Source organism: Mobula birostris, chromosome 1 (genome assembly GCF_030028105.1).
Source record: "Mobula birostris isolate sMobBir1 chromosome 1, sMobBir1.hap1, whole genome shotgun sequence".
NCBI lineage: Eukaryota > Metazoa > Chordata > Chondrichthyes > Myliobatiformes > Myliobatidae > Mobula > Mobula birostris.
The window spans coordinates 59231961-59253323 of NC_092370.1; the positions used below are offsets into that span (position 1 = coordinate 59231961).

Here is a 21363-nt window from a genome sequence, read left to right on the forward strand (position 1 = left end):
CCATGAATTTAAACCCACTTCTCCCACACCAATCCTTGAGCCATGCATTTAATTTGCTAATCTTCTTGATGCTGTGCCAATTTGCACATGACTCAGGTAGTAATACAGAAATCATCACCTTCTAGGTTCTGCATTTTAATTTAGTCCCTAGCTGCTCAAATTCCCTCAGCAAAACCTCTTTCCTTGCTCTACCTTTTTCGCTGATCAACCACATGGACAACAATTGGATCTTTCCCCTCCTACTGTAAATTCCTCTGCAGGTCAGATAAAAGTTGGGAAATAGCATGGATTCGATAATAAAACTTGGAAAATTCCTAATTATCAAGTTTCTTTTTCAATGATACAACACTGAGGAAATAATCTTGGTAACAAGTTGAAATGGGCAGGATCATTGCAATTTACCATTTCCCACAATTTCTTATCACAGACAGGGGAGGACTGAGATATTAAAAGCGACACAGAATTAACGATATACGTACCGAAGACCATACTACCATCCTAGCAAAAATATTTCAAACTGATGCATTGCTGATTTTAATAATGTTCTATCCACAAAAACATCAGATTTTAGATATCACTTCAAACCCAAGGTAACATCAATGTTCTTATTTATCATTTAAAGAAACACATCGATCAATTTCAAATTTTCAGGTACTACATCTGTGTCCACTCTTTCAAAACATAAAGCTCTTCAATTGACCATGATGCTAGAATACAGACACTTAGCAACACAAATAAAAGACAATAATAAACAAACTTGAAGATTGGTTAAATATCCGATCTTTGAGTGAAACCAAAAAACAGTTTCAGGTGTGTTGGAGAGAATAGGGTATTATATAACTTCTTAAGGCACATTTGAGGATCCTTTTATTGAGAGAGCAGGAATAAAACCTTCAAATTTATTTAGTAAATGTCAAAATATACTACGTTGCAACTCATTTTCTTGCAGGCATTCACAGTAGAAAAAAAAACAACAGAATCCATGGAAAACTAAACACGAAGACTGACAAACAACCAATGTGCAAATACCTAAAGTGAAATAAACAAATTAACAAATGAATAATGCTGAGAACGAGTTGTGGAGTCTGAAATTGAGTACATAGGTTGCAGAATCAGTTCAGTCAATCTGAGTGAAGTTCTTCATGCTGATTTGAAACTGATAAATGTTTATAAACTTGCTAGTGTGGGACTGAAGGCTCTTCGAATGCCTTCCTGATGGTATCAGCAAGAAGAGCATGTTCTGATAGTGGGGGTTCTTGATTGTGGATGCTGCGTCCTTGTGGCAGCACTCCCTGTAGATATACTCAATGATGGGGAGGCTTTGCCTGTGATGTACTGGGATGCATCCACTACATTTTGTAGGCCTTTCCATTCCTGGGCATTGGCATTTCCATACCAGGTCTTGATGCAACCAGTCAGGATACTTCATTCATCTGCGCAAACTTCTCATAAAATAAAAGCGCAGTCATGCCTTGTTTGTAATGGCATTTATGTGCTGGTCCAAGGATAGACCCTCTGATAACGCCAAGGAATTTAACTTTCAATTGTGCACGAATTTAGAACAAAGAGTTAAAGACTTGATGTTTGTTATTCCTTTTTTTTAAAAACCTACATAGTTCATCCAGAGAATGATAAGTATTTCTATTTTAGGAATAGCACTGATGGTAATATATTTGTAACATTTAAGATCTCTTTACTGACTATGTTCCAAACTTGTTTCCCCCTCAGTTCCCAGAGAATGTACTAAAAGTAGTACATAGGAAATAGAAATACCAAAATTGGTCTCTAATCGACAAATCAGCTTTCCACAAAACTACTAAGTATTGCACAGAAATCTCAACGTCTCCTGACATCACAATATACCCACATTAGTGGAAGTTGCTGCAAGTAAAAATGTAAAATTAGATACTGATCACAAACAAGAGAAAATCTGTAGATGCTGGAAATCTGAGAAACACACACAAAATGCTGGAGGAACTCAGCGGGCCAGCAGCATCTATGAAAAAAAGTACAGACGATGTTTCAGGCCAAAGCCCTTCGGCAGGACTGGAAGAAAAAAAGCCGAAGAGTAGATTTGAAAGGTGGGGCCAGGCGATAGGTGAAACTTGGTGGAGAGATGAAGCAAAGAGCTAGGAAGTTAATTGGTGAAAGAGACAGAGGCCACGAAAGAAAGAAAAAGGGAGGGGGGGGGAAGCACCAGAGGGAGGCGAGGGGCGGGTAGAAAAATGTGAGAGAGGGGAAAGGAGATGGGAAATGATGGGGGGGGGGGGGCGGGGGAGAAGAGGCACTACTGGAAGTTTGAGGAACTTCCCGCACCTCCCAGTTCTACCTCCTACCCAAAATCCACAAACCTGCTTGTCCAGGTAGACCCATTGTTTCAGCTTGTTCCTGCCCCAAAATCTCCAAACCTGGATTCTGTTTTATCCCCACTTCTTCCTACCTACATTCATGACACCTCACATGTTCTTGAGCTTTTCAAGGATTTCAGGTTCCCTGGACCCATTATCTTATTTTTAATAAGGATGCCCAGTCCCTACACACCTCCAGTCCCCACCAGGAAGGCCTCAGAGCTCTCCGTTTCTTTCTGGACACCAGACCCAATCAGTTCCCCTCCACCACCACTCTCCTCTGTCTAGTGGAACTTGTTCTCACCCTAAATAATTTCTCCTTTGGCTCCTCCCACTTCCTTCAAACAAAAGGAGTAGCCATGGGCATTTGCCTGGGACCCAGCTATGCCTGCCTGTTTGTCGGCTACGTGGAACAGTTTACATTCCAAGCCTGCACTGGTCACCATCCCCCACGTTTCCTGTGTTACAACAACGACTGCATTGGCGCTGCTTTCTGCACCTGTGCTGAACTTGTCGATTTCATCCACTTTGCCTCCAGCTTTCACCCTGCCCTCAAATTCACCTGGTCCTTTTCCAACACTTCCTTTCACTTTCTAGATCATACTGCCTGTCTCCAGAGACAACTTACCCACTGATGTCTATTAAAAACCAATGGTCACTCAGATACCTGGACTATACCTCATCCCACTGTGCCACTTGTAAAAACTCCATTCCTTCTTCCATATCCACATCTGCTCTCAGAACCAGGCTTTTAATTCTAGAATGAAGGAGATGTCCTCCTTTATCAAAGAAAGGGGCTTCACTTTCTCCCCTATCAACACTGCCCACAACTGCATCTTTCCCATTCATACATGTCTGCTCTTACCACATCCTCCCATCACCCTACCAGGGATAAGGTTCCTCTTGTCCTCACCTACCACCCTGCCAGCCCCTGCATTCAGGACATAATTCTCTGAAACTTCCGCCACCTCCAATTGGATCCCACAACCAAACACATCCTTCCCTCCCCCCAACTCTCTGCTTTCCGCAGGGATCACTCCCTACGTGACTCCTTTGCCCATTCGTCCCTTCCCATTGACTTCCCTCCTGGCACTTATCCTTGCAAGCAGAATAAGTGCTACACCTGCCTCTATGCCTCCTCACTCACTACCATTCAGGGTCCCAAACAGTCCTTCCAGGTGAGGTAACAATTCACCTGTGAGTCTGTTGGGGTCATATACTGTGTTCGGTGATCCCTATGTGGCCTCCTGTATATCGGTGAGACTCGATGTAGATTAGGAGATGGCTTCACCGAGCTCCTATGCTCCATCCATCAGAACAAGCAGGGTCTCCCAGTGACCACCCATTTTAATTCCACTTCCCATTCCAATATGTCCATCCATGGCCTCCTCAACTGTTGTGACGAGGCCATACTTAGGTTGGAGAAACAAAACCTTATATTCAGTTTGGGTAGCCTCCAAGCTGATAGCATGAACATTGTTTTCTCAAACTTCCAACAGTGCCTTCCCCATTCCCCTTTTCCCTCTCTCATGTTATCTTCTTGCCCACCCATCGCCTCACTCTGGTGCTCCTCCCCCACCCATTATTTTCTTTCTTATGTGGCCTTCTGTCTCTTTCACTAATTAACTTCCTAGTTCGTTCCTTCATCCTTCCTCACTCCCCTGCTTTCTCCCCATACCCTTTGATGCCTTGACTAATCAAAAACGTATCTATCACTGCCTTAAATACACACAATAACTTGGCCTCCACAGCCGTTCTTGACAAAAAAGTCCACAGATTAACCACCACCTGACCAAAGTAATTTCTCTGCATCTGTCCCTCTTGCCCTAGACTCCCCTACCATGGGAAAAAATCTTTGCCATATCTAATCTGTTCAGGCCTTTCAACATTCGGAACGTTTCTATGAGATCCCCCCTCATTCTCCTGAACTCCAGGGAATACAACCCAAGAGCTGCCAGACATTCCTCATCCGGTAACCCGTTCATTCCTGGAATCATTTTTGTCAATCTTCTCTGAACCCTCTCCAACGTCAGTATATCCTTTCTAAAATAAGGAGCCCAAAATTGCACACAATACTCCAAGTGTGGTTTCACGAGTGCCTTATAGAGCCTCAACATCACATCCCTGTTCTTATATTCTATACCTCTAGAAATGAATGCCAACATTGCATTCGCCTTCTGCACTACGGACTCGACCTAGAGGCTAATCTTTAGGGTATCCTGCACAAGGACTCCCAAGTCCCTTTGCATCTCAGCATTTTGAATTCTCTCCCTATCTAAATAATAATCTGCCCGTTTATTTCTTCCACCAAAGTGCATGATCATACACTTTCTAACATTGTATTTCATTTGCCATTTCTTTGCCCATGTTCTCTATTCTTTGCTCTCTGTTTCCTCAACACTACCTGCTCCTCCACCTATCTTTGTATCATCGGCAAATTTAGCCACAATTCCATTAATCCCATAGTTCAAATCACTGACATACATCGTAAAAAGCAGCCATCCCAACACTGACCCCTGTGGAACTCCAGTGGCAACCAGCCTGAATAGGGTCCCTTTATTCCCACTCTGTGTTTTCTGCCAATCAGCCAATGCTCCACCCATGCTAGTAATTTCCCTGTAATTCCATGGGCTCTTGTTAAGTTGCCTCATGTGTGGCACCTTGTCAAAGGCCTTCTGAAAATCCAAGTACACCACATCTACTAACATCTCCTTTGTCTACCCTGCTTGTAATTTCCTCAAAAAATTGCAGTTGGTTTGTCAGGCAGGATTTTCCTTTCAGGAAACCATGCTGGCTTTGGCCTATCTTGTCATGTGCCTCCAGGTACTCCATAATCTCACCCCTAACAATCGATTCCAACAACTTCCCAACCACTGATGTTAGGCTAACAGGTCTACAGTTTCCCTTCTGCTGCCTCCCACCCTACTTGAATAGCGGAGTAACATTTGCAATTTTCCAGCCATCCAGTAAAATGTCAGAGTCTATCAATTCTTGAAAGATTACTGTTAGTGCCACCTCAATCTTTCCAGCTACTTCCTTCAGAACCTAAGGGTGCATTCTATCAGGTCCAGGAGATTTATCCACCCTCAGACCATTAAGCTTCCTGAGCACCTTCTCAGTTGCAATTTTCACTGCACATACTTCACTCCCGACACTCCTGAATGTCCGGTATACTGCAGATGTCTTCCACTGTGAAAAGTGATGCAAAATACGCATTCAGTTCCTCTGCCATCTCTGTGTCTCTCATCGCAATATCTCCTGCGTCATTTTCTCTCGGTCCTATATCTACCCTAGACACTCTTTTACCCTTCATATACTTAAAAAAAAGCTTTTAGTATCTTCTTTGGTATTAGTTGAAGAATGTACAATGTATGGTTAGTAACTTCACAGATAAGACCACAAGATATAGGAGCAGAATGAAGATTTTTGACTCATCAAGTTTGCTCTGCCTGATGGATCATGCATAATGGTTGATCCATTTTTCCCTCTCAATCCCAATCTCTTGCCCTGACCAAACAAGAATCTATCAACCTAAAGATGGCACCAGAGGGTGATTTCTCGTAGCTCATCAACATAAAAGTTAAATTCTTCCTATTCTAATGTCTCTATTTTCCTTTTCTGACTGGGGTCCTATTGGGATCTTTGATCTACAGCAGCACTCAAACACTGCGGTTCTGCATGACGGCGAGTTCCCGTTCTTGAAGCTCGCCAATCAGCCTCATTTTGGCATGTCCAGGTTTGACCTGAAGTCAGGCGACTTCGAAGCCTGCGCAGTTCTGAGGACACGGATTCTCATCAGTGTCACGTACTGAAGTGCAGCAGAAAGAAGAATATAGGGAGTTAGGAAGGGAGTTGAAAAAAAAGGACGACAAAGGTAGTAATCTCGGGATTACTGCCTGTGCTACGCGACTGTGAGAGTAGGAATGCAATGAGATGTAGAATAAATGCGTGGCTGAGAGATTGGAGCAAGGGGCAGGGATTTGGGTTTTTGGATCATCAGGACCACTATTGGCACAGGCATGACCTGTAAAAAGGGGACGGGTTGCACTTGAATCATAGAGGGACCAATATCCTGGCAGGGAGATTTGCAAGGGCTACTAAGGTGACTTTAAACTAGAATGGTTGGGGGGAGGGAATCAAATTAAGGAGACTAGGAGAGGGAAGGTTGATGCAAGGGAAAAAAGAAGAAGAAGATAACAAAGTTGTTTGCTCAATTAAGGATAAACAGAGAGTGGGAGGCGGAGAGTTTCTTAAATGCATCTATTTTAATGCTAGGAGCACTGTAAGAAAGGTGGATGAGCTTACAGCATGGATTGATACCTGGAAATATGATGATGTAGCTATTAGTGAAACGTGGTTGCAGGAGGGGTGTGATTGACAACTAAATATTCCAGGATTTCATTGTTTCAGGTGTGATAGAATAGGAGGGGCAAGAGGAGGAGGTGTTGCATTGCTTGTCAGAGATTATATAACAGCGGTGCTCTGGCCGGATAGATTAGTGGACTCATCTAGGGAGGCTATTTGGGTGGAATTGAGGAATAGGAAAGGTGTTGTGACGCTTATAGGGGTGTATTATAGACACCTAATGGGGACCGAGAACTGGAGGAGCAAATTTGTAAGGAGATAGCAGATATTTGTAGTAAGCACAAGGTTGTGATTGTGGGAGATTTTAATTTTCCACACATAGACTGGGAAGCCCATTCTGTAAAAGGGCTGGATGGTTTGGAGTTTGTAAAATGTGTGCAGGATAGTTTTTTGAAGCAATACATAGAGGTACCAACTAGAGAAGGAGCAGTGTTGGATCTCCTGTTAGGGAATGAGACAGGGCAAGTGACGGAGGTATTTGTTGGGGAGCACTTCGGGTCCAGTGATCACAATACAATTAGTTTCAGTGTAATTATGGAGAAGGATAGGACTGGACCTAGGATTGAGATTTTTGATTGGAGAAAGGCTAACTTTGAGGAGATGCAAAAGGATTTAGAAGGAATGGATTGGGAAAATGTTTTTATGGGAAGGATGTAACAGAGAAATGGAGGTCATTTAAAGGTGAAATTTTGAGGGTTCAGAATCTTTATGTTCCTGTTAGGTTGAAAGGAAAGGTTAAAAGTTTGAGAGAGCCATGGTTTTCAAGAGATATTAGAAACTTGGTTCAGAAAAAGAGAGAGATCTTCAATAAGTATAGGCAGCTTGGAGTTAATAAGGTACTCGAGGAATATAAAGAATGTAAAAAGAATCTTAAGAAAGAAATTAGAAAAGCTAGAAGAGCTATACTATTCTATGTTCTATGTTCTAAGATACGAGGCTGCTTTGGCAAGTAAGGTGAACATAAATCCAAAGCGTTTCTACAGTTATATTAATAGCAAAAGGATAGTGAAGGATAAAATTGGTCCCTTAGGGAATCAGAGTGGACGGCTATGTGCGGAGCCAAAAGAGATGGGGGAGATTTTGAAAAATTTCTTTTCTTCAGTATTCACTAAGGAGAAGGATATTGAATTGTGTAAGGTAAAGGAAACAAGTAGGGTAGTTATGGAAAGTATGACAATTAAAGAAGAGGAAGTACTGACACTTTTAAGGAACATAAAAGCGGATAAGTCTCCGGGTCCGGACAAGATATTCCCAAGGACTTTGAGTGAAGTTAGTGTAGAAATAACAGGGGCTCTGACAGAAATATTTCAAACGTCATTAGAAACGGGAATGGTGCTGGAGGATTGGCGTATTGCTCATGTGGTTCCATTGTTTAAAAAGGGTTCTAAGAGTAAACCCGTCAATTATCGGCCTGTGAGTTTGACGTCAGTGGTGGGTAAATTGATGGAAAGTATTCCTAGAGATGGTATATATAATTTTCTGGATAGACAGGGTCTGATTAGGAACAGTCAACATGGATTTGTGCGTGGAAGGTCATGCTTGACAAATCTTATTGAATTTTTTGATGAGATTACTAAGAAAGCTGACGAGGGTAAAACGGTGGATGTTGTCTATATGGACTTCAGTAAGGCCTCTGACAAGATTCCACACGGAAGGTTAGTTAGGAAGGTTCAATCGTTAGGTATTAATATGGGAGTAGTGAAACGGATTCAGCAGTGGCTGGATGGGAGACGCCAGAGAGTGGTGGTGGATAACTGTGTGTCAGATTGGAGGACGGTGTGTAGCGGTGTGCCTCAAGGATCTGTACTGGGTCCAATGTTGTTTGTCATATATATTAATGATCTGGATGATGGGGTGGTAAATTGGATTAGTAAGTATGCAGATGATACTAAGATAGGTGGTGTTGTGGATGATGAGGTAGGTTTTCAAAACTTGCAGAGAGATTTAGGCCAGTTAGAAGAGTGGGATGAAAGATGGCAGATGGAGTTTAATGCTGAAAATTGTGAGGTGCTACATTTTGGTAGAACTAATCAAAATAGGAGATACATGGTAAATGGTAGGGCATTAAAGAATGCTTTAGAACAGAGGGATCTAGGAATAATGGTGCATAGTTCCCTGCAGACGGAATCTTATGTGGATAGGGTGGTGAAGAAAGCTTTTGGTTTGCTGGCCTTTATTAATCAGAGCATTGAGTATAGGAGTTGGGATGTAATGTTGAATTTGTATAAGGCATTGGTAAGGCCAAATCTGGAGTATTGTGTACAGTTCTGGTCAGCGAATTATAGGAAGGATGTCAATAAAATTGAGAGAGTACAGAGGTGGTTTACTAACATGTTGCCTGGGTTTCATCTCCTAAGTTACAGAGAAAGGTTGAACAAGTTGGGTCTTTATTCTTTGGAGCGTAGAAGGTTGAGGGGAGACTTGATAGAGGTGTTTAAAATTATGAGGGAGATTGATAGAGTTAATGTGTTTAGACTTTTTCCATTGAGAGTGGGGAAGATTCAAACAAGAGGGCATGGGTTGAGAATTAGAGGACAAACGTTTAGGGGTAACATGAGGGAGAACTTCTTTACTCAGAGAGTGGTAGCTGTGTGGAACGAACTTCCAGCAGAAGTGGTGGAGGCAGGTTCTATGTTGTTGTTTAAAGTTAAATTGGATAGATATATGGACAGGAAAGGAATGGAGGTTATGGGTTGAGTGCAGGTCGGTGGGAATAGGATAGGGTAAGAGTTCGGCACAGACTAGAAGGGCCGAGATGGCCTGTTTCTGTGCTGTAATTGTTATATGATTATATATAGGAGATTGAACATGGAAAACAGTGAACGTGGCTATCAGAGGGCTCTGTGTTCGGTAATCAATCTGCTGATTCTTGAGTCAGGGAACTTGAAATAAAAAGCAATGCTTCAAACTGTCTAACATTGAAGTAGCAACTGTTATGTTCCCTGCCGCTGTGGAAAGAGTGATATCTGTCCCTCCCTTGTTAGTGAGAGAGAAAGCCTGTGGGATGTTGAAATATTAGAATGAACAAACAAGAGAAAATCTGCAGACACTGGAAATCCAAGCAGCACCAACACACACACACACACACACACACACAAAATGCTGGAGGAACTCAGTAGGCCAGGCAGCATCCATGGAAAACAATATGATCGACATTTTGGGCCTAGCCCCTTCATGAGGACTGGAGAGAATAAAAAAAAATCAGATACTGACTTTGTAATTGCTTGCCTAGTCTGCCTAGTTTCCTATATAAAAAATAAAATTCCTAAATGGATCACAGGAAAACACCGTAAAGATTCAGTAGGTTAAGTAGCATCTGTGAATTAAGAAACGAAGTTTAGAGTCTCAAATTAAAAGCCTTTCTTCAGAATTAAGAAACTTTAGAAATTAAATTTTAAGTTCTAGTGAAGGGGAGAAATGGGGAGAACAAGGGGAATGGTTGTGACAAGATGGAAACCAGAGAAGACTGAATGGCACAAATGGGGTCCATGCCAGCTGAGAAAAGGTAGTGATGGCCTGTAAACTGTAGATAATGTCTCAAGAGGATATCAATATGAGGAAATGAATAAAAACAGAAGTGTTGTGTTGGGGGGGGGGGAAGAGATAGAAAGTAACACTGGAATTGAAACAAAACTGAAAAACACTGCCTAAAGCTGAAAATGTGAAATAAGCACAATGCTGGAAATAGCCAGCAAGTCCAGTAGCACCTATAAAGAAATAAACCAGTTAACAGCGCAGTGATAACCAGTACCGGCCAACTCTGCTACACCCTGACAAAAATATTGACCTCAAAGCTAAGATCCAAGGATTACAAAATACTTAGGTGGTACATGTGGGTGCTGGTTTTTGGTTCCAATGAAGAACAAAACAAATTTAATGCAGGAGCCAAAAGACAGGAGTCAGAGTGGGAGCAAGATAAGAATTAGTGTGGCAGGCAAAAGGATGGTCACGATCACATCTTTGAAGACTGCACAATGGAATTCTGCAAAGCAATTTCTAACCTAGATTTGGTTTTCAAAACAGGGGGATGACCACATCCATTCTATAGAATGGAGAACAGAACATTGGACGTAGCACAATTGCTACTTCATGTGGAAAGAGTGCATGAATTAAGTATGTGTGAAGGTGCTGGGGGGGGGGGGTGCTGAAAGGTCAGATCTGCATCTTGTACAATTGTACGAAAAGATGCCAAGAGAACTGAAGTGGGTGCCATCATAAATGCAAGAGTGAACCAGAGCATCACTTTTCAAGAAGAGCTTCTCCCCTACTGCCATTGAATGGAAAATGAACCACCAACACAAACTCACTTTGTTTAGCTCTTTTTTGTACATATATATTTTTCTTAATGTAATTGATAGTTTTTTATTATGCATTGCAACGTACTGCTGCCACAAAACAATAAATTTCAGGACATTGTCAGTGATATTAAACCTAATTCTGATTGAATAGATCCATTATGACTCTGCAGGAGAGGTGAGAAATGCAAACTTAGTGGCATATTGCAGATGGTGGCAGAAAGTACAGAGGAGGAACTGCTGTAAGATCAGTAAAGTCCGAGGTAATAAATGGCAATTTTTTGCGGAACAGTACAACAGCAAGAACAACTTCAACACCTTTTCCCTGTACTATACCCATATTATTTTGCGTCTAATCATCAACTGAGCATTCACAGCCATTAAGTAATGTGAAATTCTTAAAAGGTTTTCAGCTTTCTAAATCAGCAAGACCCAACCTTTATAAATGAAAGTCCCATTTTCACATTTAGCAAAATATACCCAAACATAAATGTCTGAAGACATTGTAAGCTACTCCCTAAGGAGATGCGGCTAACCCAATCACATAGCAGTTGGCATGCAGTGTATATTATAGACAATAGACCATAGGTGCAGAAGTAGACCATTCGGCCCTTCGAGCCTGCACCACCATTCTGAGATCATGGCTGATCATCTACTATCAATACCTGCTTCCTGCCTTGTCCCCATAACCCTTGATTCCCCTATCCATAAGATACCTATCTAGCTCTTCCTTGAAAGCATCCAGAGAATTGGCCTCCACTGCCTTCTGAGGCAGCGCGTTCCACACCTCCACAACTCTCTGGGAGAAGAAGTTCCTCCTCAACTCTGTCCTAAATGACCTACACCTTATTATTAAATCATGCCCTCTGGTACTGGACTCTCCCAGCATCTGGAACATATTTCCTGCCTCTATCTTGTCCAATCCCTTAATAATCTTACATGTCTCAATCAGATCCCCCCTCAATCTCCTTAATTCCAGCGTGTACAAGCCCAGTCTCTCTAACCTCTCTGCGTAAGACAGTCCGGACATCCCAGGAATTAACCTAGTGAACCTACGCTGCACCTCCTCCACAGCCAGGATGTCCTCCCTTAACCCTGGAGACCAAAACTGCACACAATACTCCAGGTGTGGTCTCACCAGGGCCCTGTACAAATGCAAAAGGATTTCCTTGCTTTTGTACTAATTATATAATATATTATTTAATATTTTAACTTATTATTTATTCATTTTCTACGTAAATTCTCGACTTTACTGAAGTCTTTCTCAGACTTCTATAACCTATGGTAGCTCTCCATCCCACAAGCCCTCTAATCACATTGCTGTCTTGAAACCCACAAACTAGTAAAGTGGAAGTAAGTCACTTGTGATCCCAAAGGTCTACCTAGGGAGGATGTGTTGCAAAAAAATAATGACAGTTGCCTTATAACACAAGGTGCTTCCCCATGACATCTAATGTAGGGAGTCATGCTGAAGCAGCAATTCACTTGTACTATTTGCACTTTAATGAACTGCATTCAATGCACCAGACGTGCTCTCCTCTCTGTTGTGATAAAAATGTAAACTGATTGACTACTTTTCAATACACCTCCAATCAATCCATTGAGTGCTCTGAGCTTTTATTGCCTATCATTTTAATTCGCTCTCACCTGTACCTGTGGCCGAGATAGCATTCAAAAGCAAGCTCAAAGAAGAGCATTGCATCTTCTATCTAGACACATTGCAGCCATTAGAAATCAATAAACAAATCAGCAAACTGTTTGAACTAGCCAGATATAACACAAGGTTGTCCACATATAACATCAAAAGCAGCTCCCATAAAATGCTGGAGGAACTCAACAGGCCAGGCAGCATCTATGGAAAAGAGTAAATAGTTGATGTTTTGGGCCAAGATCCTTCATTGGGACTCATATAATATCAACTTAGTTTTTCCCTCCCTACATGTGCTACTTGATCTGATGAGCATTTCAGCATTTCTCATCATCAGAATTTTCAGAAACTGCTGTGTCCTGCAAGTCATGGTTCCAACTTTTGTTTCATTTTTGCTACGTTGCCCTCATTCATGTCCTTATACTTACACTTCACTGGGCAGATCAAATGATATTAACATTCATCACTCTCTTGGGGTAGCATCAACAGCATTTATATTACCCACACAAACTTGGGTCTCATCCTGCTGCAAAATGTTTCCTTTATTCTGTCCAACCCTTCCCTCTTTGCAATATCGGAAACCAGAAACATGGGGGAGAAAACTGAATTAACGATTGCTCCTGAACTATTGAGTCACTCCAGAATTTCCTTTTTCTCCAAAAAACTGAATAATGGTTGTGAAGGTGAGCAGTCACGATACGAGAAGGAAATTGATACAATTACTTAAAATCAAAGGTATTCACAGAATCTATTTCCATAGGCAAGGATGTCAAAAACTAGAGGATATAGAAGACGGTTGACAGAAGAATGTTTGAAGAAAGAGATGAATGTCTGACCAGCTGAAAGCTTCCACCATTTTCTGTTATTATTATAACAAGTTGTGTAGGGGCAAACTGCAATGCTGAGGTATCACTGCAGGCAAATTCAACTGCACCACTCACAAGAAAGTGAATGAAACTCAATGAAAGATTTCAATACAAAGCTGATGGTGAGAATTAAAGCAGCTAATGAAATGTGAAGTTCTTGACATTGGTAGGTTATCCTGAAAGAAAGATGTGAAGAGCCAGCTTCTTTAAAAAATATATTGCTCTCCCACCGCCTTCAATGACCTGAAACAGTACATTATACTCTGAATGTAACAACATACTCTGAAGGCTGGTGCATTTTACAAAAAATATTAAGATTTTTGAAACTCCTATCCACCTTCGATGTTGCCCTGATCTGCCTAATTAAGTTTCTGCTAAATCATTACAACAAACAATGTTAGAAATGGAGGAATCTCACCAGTGATAATGCTATTGAACACTAATCTAAAATGCTTTGACTTGTCTTGCTGGAAATTGTCAGACAAGAAACAGCACTCTGCGGTCAAGCATGTGTCTGAAGGGCATTTAGAACATACAGTGAATAGTTCAGTTGGAGCTGATGCTTTCTCAGAAAATTCAAACAACAAACAAGCATTCAACTCAGGGTAGGTGTATATTTATTTTTTAAACACACATTTAAGGTGTTGAGTTCTAGCTGGAACCAAGCACTCCAGATTCAGATAGCTGGGTGGTGTTATTTGTGCCCTAACATCACGCATAGTGAAGCCCACTGAAAGCTGCAGAAATTATAAATCCAAAACTGATGCAGTGGTCCTTCCTTCAAGCCCACTCTCAAGCTGCAACTCAATTTCCTGGCAAAAATTTGAGAAACATGGGTTCAAAATGATCAGAGTATACTCAATGCACAATCCCACGCAAACACACCATTAGGACAGAATACTGGAAAACTGTCAGCATATTGCAACATCAATGAAAGGTGATAATGTTTTAGGGTTAAATTTCTTTGACAGAACTTGAAAAGAGAAAAAAGGTGTTGTAGATAGTGTAGAGGATTGTCAAAGATTGCAGAGAGACATTGATAGGTTGCAGAAGTGGGCTGAGAAGTGGCAGATGGAGTTCAACCCAGAGAAGTGTGAGGTGGTACACTTTGGAAGGACAAACTCCAAGGCAGAGTACAAAGTAAATGGCAGGATACCTGGTAGTGTGGAGGAGCAGAGGGATCTGGGGGTACATGTCCATAGATCCCTGAACGTTGCCTCACAGGTGGATAGGGTAGTTAAGAAAGCTTATGGGGTGTTAGCTTTCATAAGTCGAGGGATAGAGTTTAAGAGTCGCAAGGTAATGATGCAGCTCTATAAAACTCTGGTTAGGCCACACTTGGAGTACTGTGTCCAGTTCTGGTCACCTCACTATAGGAAGGATGTGGAAGCATTGGAAAGGGTACAGAGGAGATTTACCAGGATGCTGCCTGGTTTAGAGAGTATGGATTATGATCAGAGATTAAGGGAGCTAGGGCTTTACTCTTTGGAGAGAAGGAGGATGAGAGGAGACATGATAGAAGTATACTAGCTATTAAGGGGAATAGATAGAGTGGATAGCCAGCGTCTCCTTCCCAGGGCACCACTGCTCAATACAAGGGGACATGGCTTTAAGGTAAGGGGTGGAAAGTTCAAGAGGGATATTAGAGGAAGGTTTTTTACTCAGAGAGTGGTTGGTGCGTGGAATGCACTGCCTGAGTCAGTGGTGGAGGCAGATACACTGGTGAAATTTAAGAGACTACTAGGCAGGTATATGGAGGAATTTAAGGTGGGGGTTATATGAGAGGCAGGATTTGAGGGTTGGCACAACAATGTGGGCCGAAGGGCCTGTACTGTGCTGTACTACTCCATGTTCTATGTAAAACAAGGTAGTTTTCAGTAGCAAATGTGGGATGGATGTTTAGGACAAAGCAATTATTTCCAATTGGGTACAGCTAGAGTTGCCATGTGCTCAAGATCATATAGCAATCAAGTTGACTGTGGTTCAGTTGAGTTTTAAATTTTATAACCAAGCAGATTTCTATTGCATGGCACAAAAATTTTCACTATATCAGCCCATCATTGAACGTTCTCCAGGTATTGTCTAAAAAGGGCCAAATTAATTCATTATTTGAGGAATAGATTTGAGCAATGGAATTTCATTAATGAAAACTTCATGTGACATTATGTTGAAATGAAGGCTATTGATGAAAATAAAGGATATTAAGAGAATCTGACATATGCTTTCCAAAAGCAAACTTTCATTATTAGTCTGTAGTTTTCTCTTCCTTCATATGCAAGATGATGCTTTCCCCTTAAAAGGGAAATTACTCAGTGAATGAAGATTTCAAATTATGAAGGGATTAGATTAAAGCGATTGACTATCCAAATATACAAAGTGATAACTGGTGAAATGAGAAACCTCAACAGGGTTTCAGAATGAACCCAAGGAGTTGCTGAACATTAGTGAATCTGGCTTATTTTAGAATTGCAATTAAGTACAGTGCCATCAGTGTCAAGATAAAGTGCAGCAAGATCCAGAAAACATTAAGAGTTAATTTGATGAAATAAAATTATCACAAAGCACGTGCCACACAATCTACCATTTTCAAAAGAAAGGACAACCTCAAAACCAAACACCATCACCAGGCCCTCTCAGCACCTGGACAGTACCAATGAACAAACACAGAGACTAAACCAGGCATAAACAATATGGTGGCTAAAAAGGATTACAGATGCAGATCTCCAGACTATCCAAAACACACAACGAAAATATGAGCATTTATACACTCCATTTTATGTTTGAATGTCCCAAAATGCTTTGCAGACAAAACCCTTTTGAAATCAAGGCATTGCCATAAAATGGGACATGCAACAGTAAGCATTGTAGTTGCCCAGAAAAAAAACATCTTGATAACACCCAGAAAATTATTTTAGTGTATATCAAACCACAATTATAGAAAATAAAAATTAACATTTTCAATCTCCCTTGCTCCATCCAAAACCACCCTAGCACCTTTTAAATTTAAAAAAGCAGTAATTCTCATTACAATACTTTTAGCTGAATCGCCTTCTTGATCATAAGAATACTTCTAATCAGTTGATCTCATTTTAAAACCCAACAACTCAATTTTTCTATGTTGGCAATAAAGAAAAGCTCAGCGCTGAACTGGCTCGGTAGCTGCAGCCGACAGCCTCCTGGACCGGCTGCATCGCTGAACTAGTTCCGTGGTTGTGAACTCCGTAATTTGAAATCTTCATTCACCGCGATTCATGCTCTGTGTTACTTATTTCCTTTTTATTGTTTGCACGATTTGATTTTTTTTTAAACACACATTGGGTGTTTGACAATCTTTGCTGCATGTTTTTAAAGTGGGTTCGATTGTATTTGTTTTGCGTCTGCCTGCAAGACGACGAAATTCAACGTTGTATACTGCACTTTGATAATCAATGTACAGGGAACTTTTAACTTGAAAGGTTAAGGTGCCTTATTAGAAAAACATTATCAGAAGTACTTAATTATTCCAAAATACTGTACAAATCAAATTCAAACGGGAATTTGATTAGATTAAAACGTAAACAATCTCACTGATCACTGTTGGTAGAAATATAAAATGATAAATTTCTGAAAACTATCCATTATAAATCTCGGTGTGATACTGTACTTGAAAGTTCACATCTACACACGATCAAGACAGCTGGTGTATCACAAGCAATGCATTAGACTTCACCTACCAGCAAACTTTCGCAGTTCACCTCGCACTTGGGATCCTTTAACATGGATTCAATTTTTTCAAACCGAGCCTCCAAATTTTCTCCAGACGACATCGTGTCCTGATATTTTAAGTTTTGTTGCAATTAAAGTAAACAAAATTGATATAAAATAAGCACTTCCGATATGACACCTGTCCTTTCAGAAGCCTCGAAAAGATGGGTTTAACACTCGTCGCAAACCGCTTCACGACATTGCTTCACCCAACATTTTTTCCCCAACACTCGGAACCATAAAACCTCCCATGAAGTTTCTGAGAATTTTTGCCGCATTTAAAAATAAATAGACTTCCCGTTTCTCTTCAAAACTTAAGAGGGCAGTGACTTATTTACCAAAAAGTATTCTGACCTGCACTTAAAAATATACCCTATATAATATATACATTCATCATCTACGTATTGAAACAGTAGAAATGTGCAATTTTGCCTTAAAAGTTCAACTTGCAGGAAATCACACTTTCAAGCTCCTGTAACAGCCTCCAGTTATATAAGGCCTGAACAACACATCTGGTATCTTGACAGCTTCAGTTCAGGAAAATGAACTTCTGCAAATGTTTCTTCAGACTGTATTGAACGGCGCGCATTTAACATCCTCTGTGCACATCGCTTATCGTAGATCACAAAACCAGCAGCTCATTTAAATTAATTATTAAACTTGTTTCAAAGCAAAAAGCAACGAAGATTATAATTCTCCGGGTTCTTTCTCAAAGACGACAAAAATGCAGAACAATTTTTTTCCTTCCTGAAAATGCAGCCGTCAGTTGCAACTTTCTTTTCCTGATCAACATGTCCGCCTTCCTGTTCAAACACTCACAGGAACCCGGCCCGAACGCAAGACGCATGCGCCAATTACGCAAACCCGGCCCGAACGCACGACGCATGTGCCAGTTACGCAAACCACTTCTGATGCAGCGCGCATGCGTCAGTTGACGGCGCCGGGGAAGCGTGCAGTTGGCCTGGTTGTGGGCGGCGGAAGATTTGAATGGAAAATATCTATGAAGTACAATTACAGGGAACTGTGTTTCTAGAATAAACCAGAACTGGGGCTAGCCCCTCAAAAGTGGAGAACTCACCCAGAATTCTTTTTTTTTGCGAAGGGCGAAAGTAGTAGAAGCCATGGGAAGCTAATCGACATTTCAGAGAGCAGATATAAGAAGCTGCAGATGTTGGAATCCAGAGGGAAAAATCAGCTGCTAAAGGATCAATGCATTTTGACAAAGGAAATGCATAGTCGACATTTTACACCATTAGATATAGGAGCAGATTAAGCCATTTGGCCCATTGAGTCTGATCCATTTGCCTCTCAGCCTCAATCACCTACCTTTTCCCTTAATGCCCTGATTAATCAAGTATCTGTTGGTCAAGATGTTTCATCTGAATTGAATGAGAGATGATATGCAGAAAAAGGCTGAAAGGAGGGGCTGGGAAAGAGCTGTCAAGTGATATGTGGCCACGAGATTCTGTACATGTTCAAACTCTTGAGCAACATAATAGAAGGGAATAAATGGTCGAAGGTGGGTTCATTAACAGATGGAGACACGTGGAGAAGGTAGGATGAAGACAGTGAAAAGTGCAGACAACAAAGGGCTGCAGATGATGGAATTTGAGACAAAAGGTAAGTGAATAGTGGAACCAAAGGGAATGTAGTTGCTTTTGAGATAAGCTGTGGATGCAATATTTGTCCTTTTACCTCTTCCTGTCATCATGCAGGAAACCATCAAGCCTAGATGAAGCACTTGTACTTTATCGTATGCTAAAACGAGTCCTTTGCCAAACACATTCAATGTTATCCTTGTGGCCTGTCTTAACACCTATCCCATTCACCTGTATTAAGTCCAAATCCTTTTGTGCCTCATCTATTGGAATACCTGTTTAACACAGTGATTGTATCTGGTTCCACCACCTCTTTGGTTCCAGATATCAATCACTCAAAAAAAATCCCCTCAGATCCCTATTAAACACTTTCCCACACCTTAAACCAGTACCCTCTTATTTTCAGGAAACAAACTTTGTGACTTATAATGGGAGAATGGATCAGCTCATGATAAAATGGCGGAGCAGACTCGATAGGCCGAATGGCTGACTTCTGCTCCTTTGTCTTATGGTCTTAAAATATTCTGACCATCCAGCCTACCTATTTCTCTTATGATGTTATGTACCTCTGTTAGGTTAAGCCTCCACCTTCCTTGTTCTAGGGAAAACAAGCAGAGCCTGTCCAAACTCTCCACGTAATCAATATCTTCCAATCCATATAAAATTCCAGTAAATCATCTTTTCATTTTCTCCAACTCAATTATATCCTTCCTATAGTGGTGACCAGACTGCACACAATACAAGTCAAGTCGCTTTTTATTGTCATCTCGACCATAAACTGCTGGAACAGTACACAGTAAAAATGAAACAATGTTCCTCCAGGACCATGGTGCTACATGAAACAACACAAAACTACACTAGACTAAGTGAGACAACACAAGGCTACACTAGACTACATAAGACAACACAAAAACTACACTAGACTATAGGCAACACACATCAAAGTTGCTGGTGAATGCAGCAGGCCAGGCAGCATCTCTAGGAAGAGGTACAGTTGACGTTTCAGGCTGAGACCCTTCGTCAGGACCTACACAGGACTACATAAGCCAATAGGCTGGTCCTGGACTTATTTCCTGGCATTTACATATTACTATTTAATTATTTATGGTTTTATATTGCTTTATTTATACTCTATTCTTGGTTGGTGCAACTGTAATGAAAACCAATTTCCCCCGGGATCAATAAAGTATGACTCTGACTATGACATGATGCAGCTCTATAAAACTCTTGTTAGGCCACACTTGGAGTACTGTGTCCAGTTCTGGTCGCCTCACTATAGGATGTGGAAGCATTGGAAAGGGTACAGAGGAGATTTACCAGGATGCTGCCTGGTTTAAAGAGTATGCATTAAGGGAGTTAGGGCTTTACTCTTTGGAGAGAAGGAGGATGAGAGGAGACATGATAGAGGTGTACAAGATAATAAGAGGAATAGATAGAGTGGATAGCCAGCACCTCTTCCCCAGGGCACCACTGCTCAATACAAGAGGACATGGCTTTAAGGTAAGGGGTGGGAAGTTCAAGGGGGATATTAGAGGAAGGTTTTTTACTCAGAGAATGATTGGTGCGTGGAATGCACTGCCTGAGTCAGTGATGGAGGCAGATACACTAGTGAAGTTTAAGAGACTACTAGACAGGTATATGGAGGAATTTAAGGTGGGGGCTTATATGGGAGGCGGGGTTTGAGGGTTGGTACAACATTGTGGGCCGAAGGGCCTGTACTGTGCTGTACTATTCTATGTTCTATGTTCTATGACTATAAAGTGCACAAAACACTGCAGGGCAGTTCAGTAAATAATAATCAAGACAATAGGCACAGTAGAGGACAAATTACAATATAATAGTAAATGATGTAGATGTCAGTGTAGTCTCTGGGTATTAAGGAGTCTGATGTCTTGGGGGAAGAAACTGTTGCAGACTCTGGTCGTGAGAGCCCAAATGCTTCGGTACCTTTTGCCAGATGGCAGGAGGGAGAAGAGTTTGTATGAGGGGTGCATGAGGCCCTTCACAATGCTGTTGGCTTTACGGGTGCAGCGTGTCGTGTAAATGTCTGTAATCGCGGGAAAAGACAAATACAGTATAATTAGTTTTTGTGTAGTTGCAATATAATGTCACAACTTTTATATTTTGTGCTCTGACCTATGAAGGCAAGCATGCCACTTGTCTTCTTAACATGACGTGCTCACTCCTCTTCTTTGGACAAGCTAAAAGCAAACTGTGCTCTACACACCATCTTTATACATCTGGAGAAGAAGAATGCTTATGTGAGAATGCTGTTCTTGGACTACAGTTCAGTATTCAACACCATAATTCCCTCCAGGCTTGACAAGAAGCTCAGAGACCTCGACTTTCTCCCTGCCTTGTGTAGCTAGATCCTGGACTTCCTGTCAGATCACCGGCAGGTGATAAAAATGGGCTCCCTCACCTCTGACCCTCAACACAGGTGTCTCTCAGGGCTGTGTACTAAGCCCCCTCCTTTACTCTCTGTATACCCATGACTGT

At 41.3% G+C, this 21363-nt stretch overlaps 1 protein-coding gene across 1 annotated transcript in view; it reads right to left on the reverse strand.

Moving 5' to 3' along the window:
- Nucleotides 1–18085, reverse strand: part of rock1 (Rho-associated, coiled-coil containing protein kinase 1) — a 169370-nt gene extending 151285 nt beyond the window's left edge. Inside the window, exon 1 of the mRNA XM_072255733.1 lies at nt 17236–18085. Within this exon, the coding sequence (XP_072111834.1) occupies nt 17236–17328 (93 nt within the window). The 5' untranslated portion in view covers nt 17329–18085. The remainder of the gene's footprint in view (nt 1–17235) is intronic.
- Between the last annotated feature and the right edge of the window lie 3278 nt (nt 18086–21363).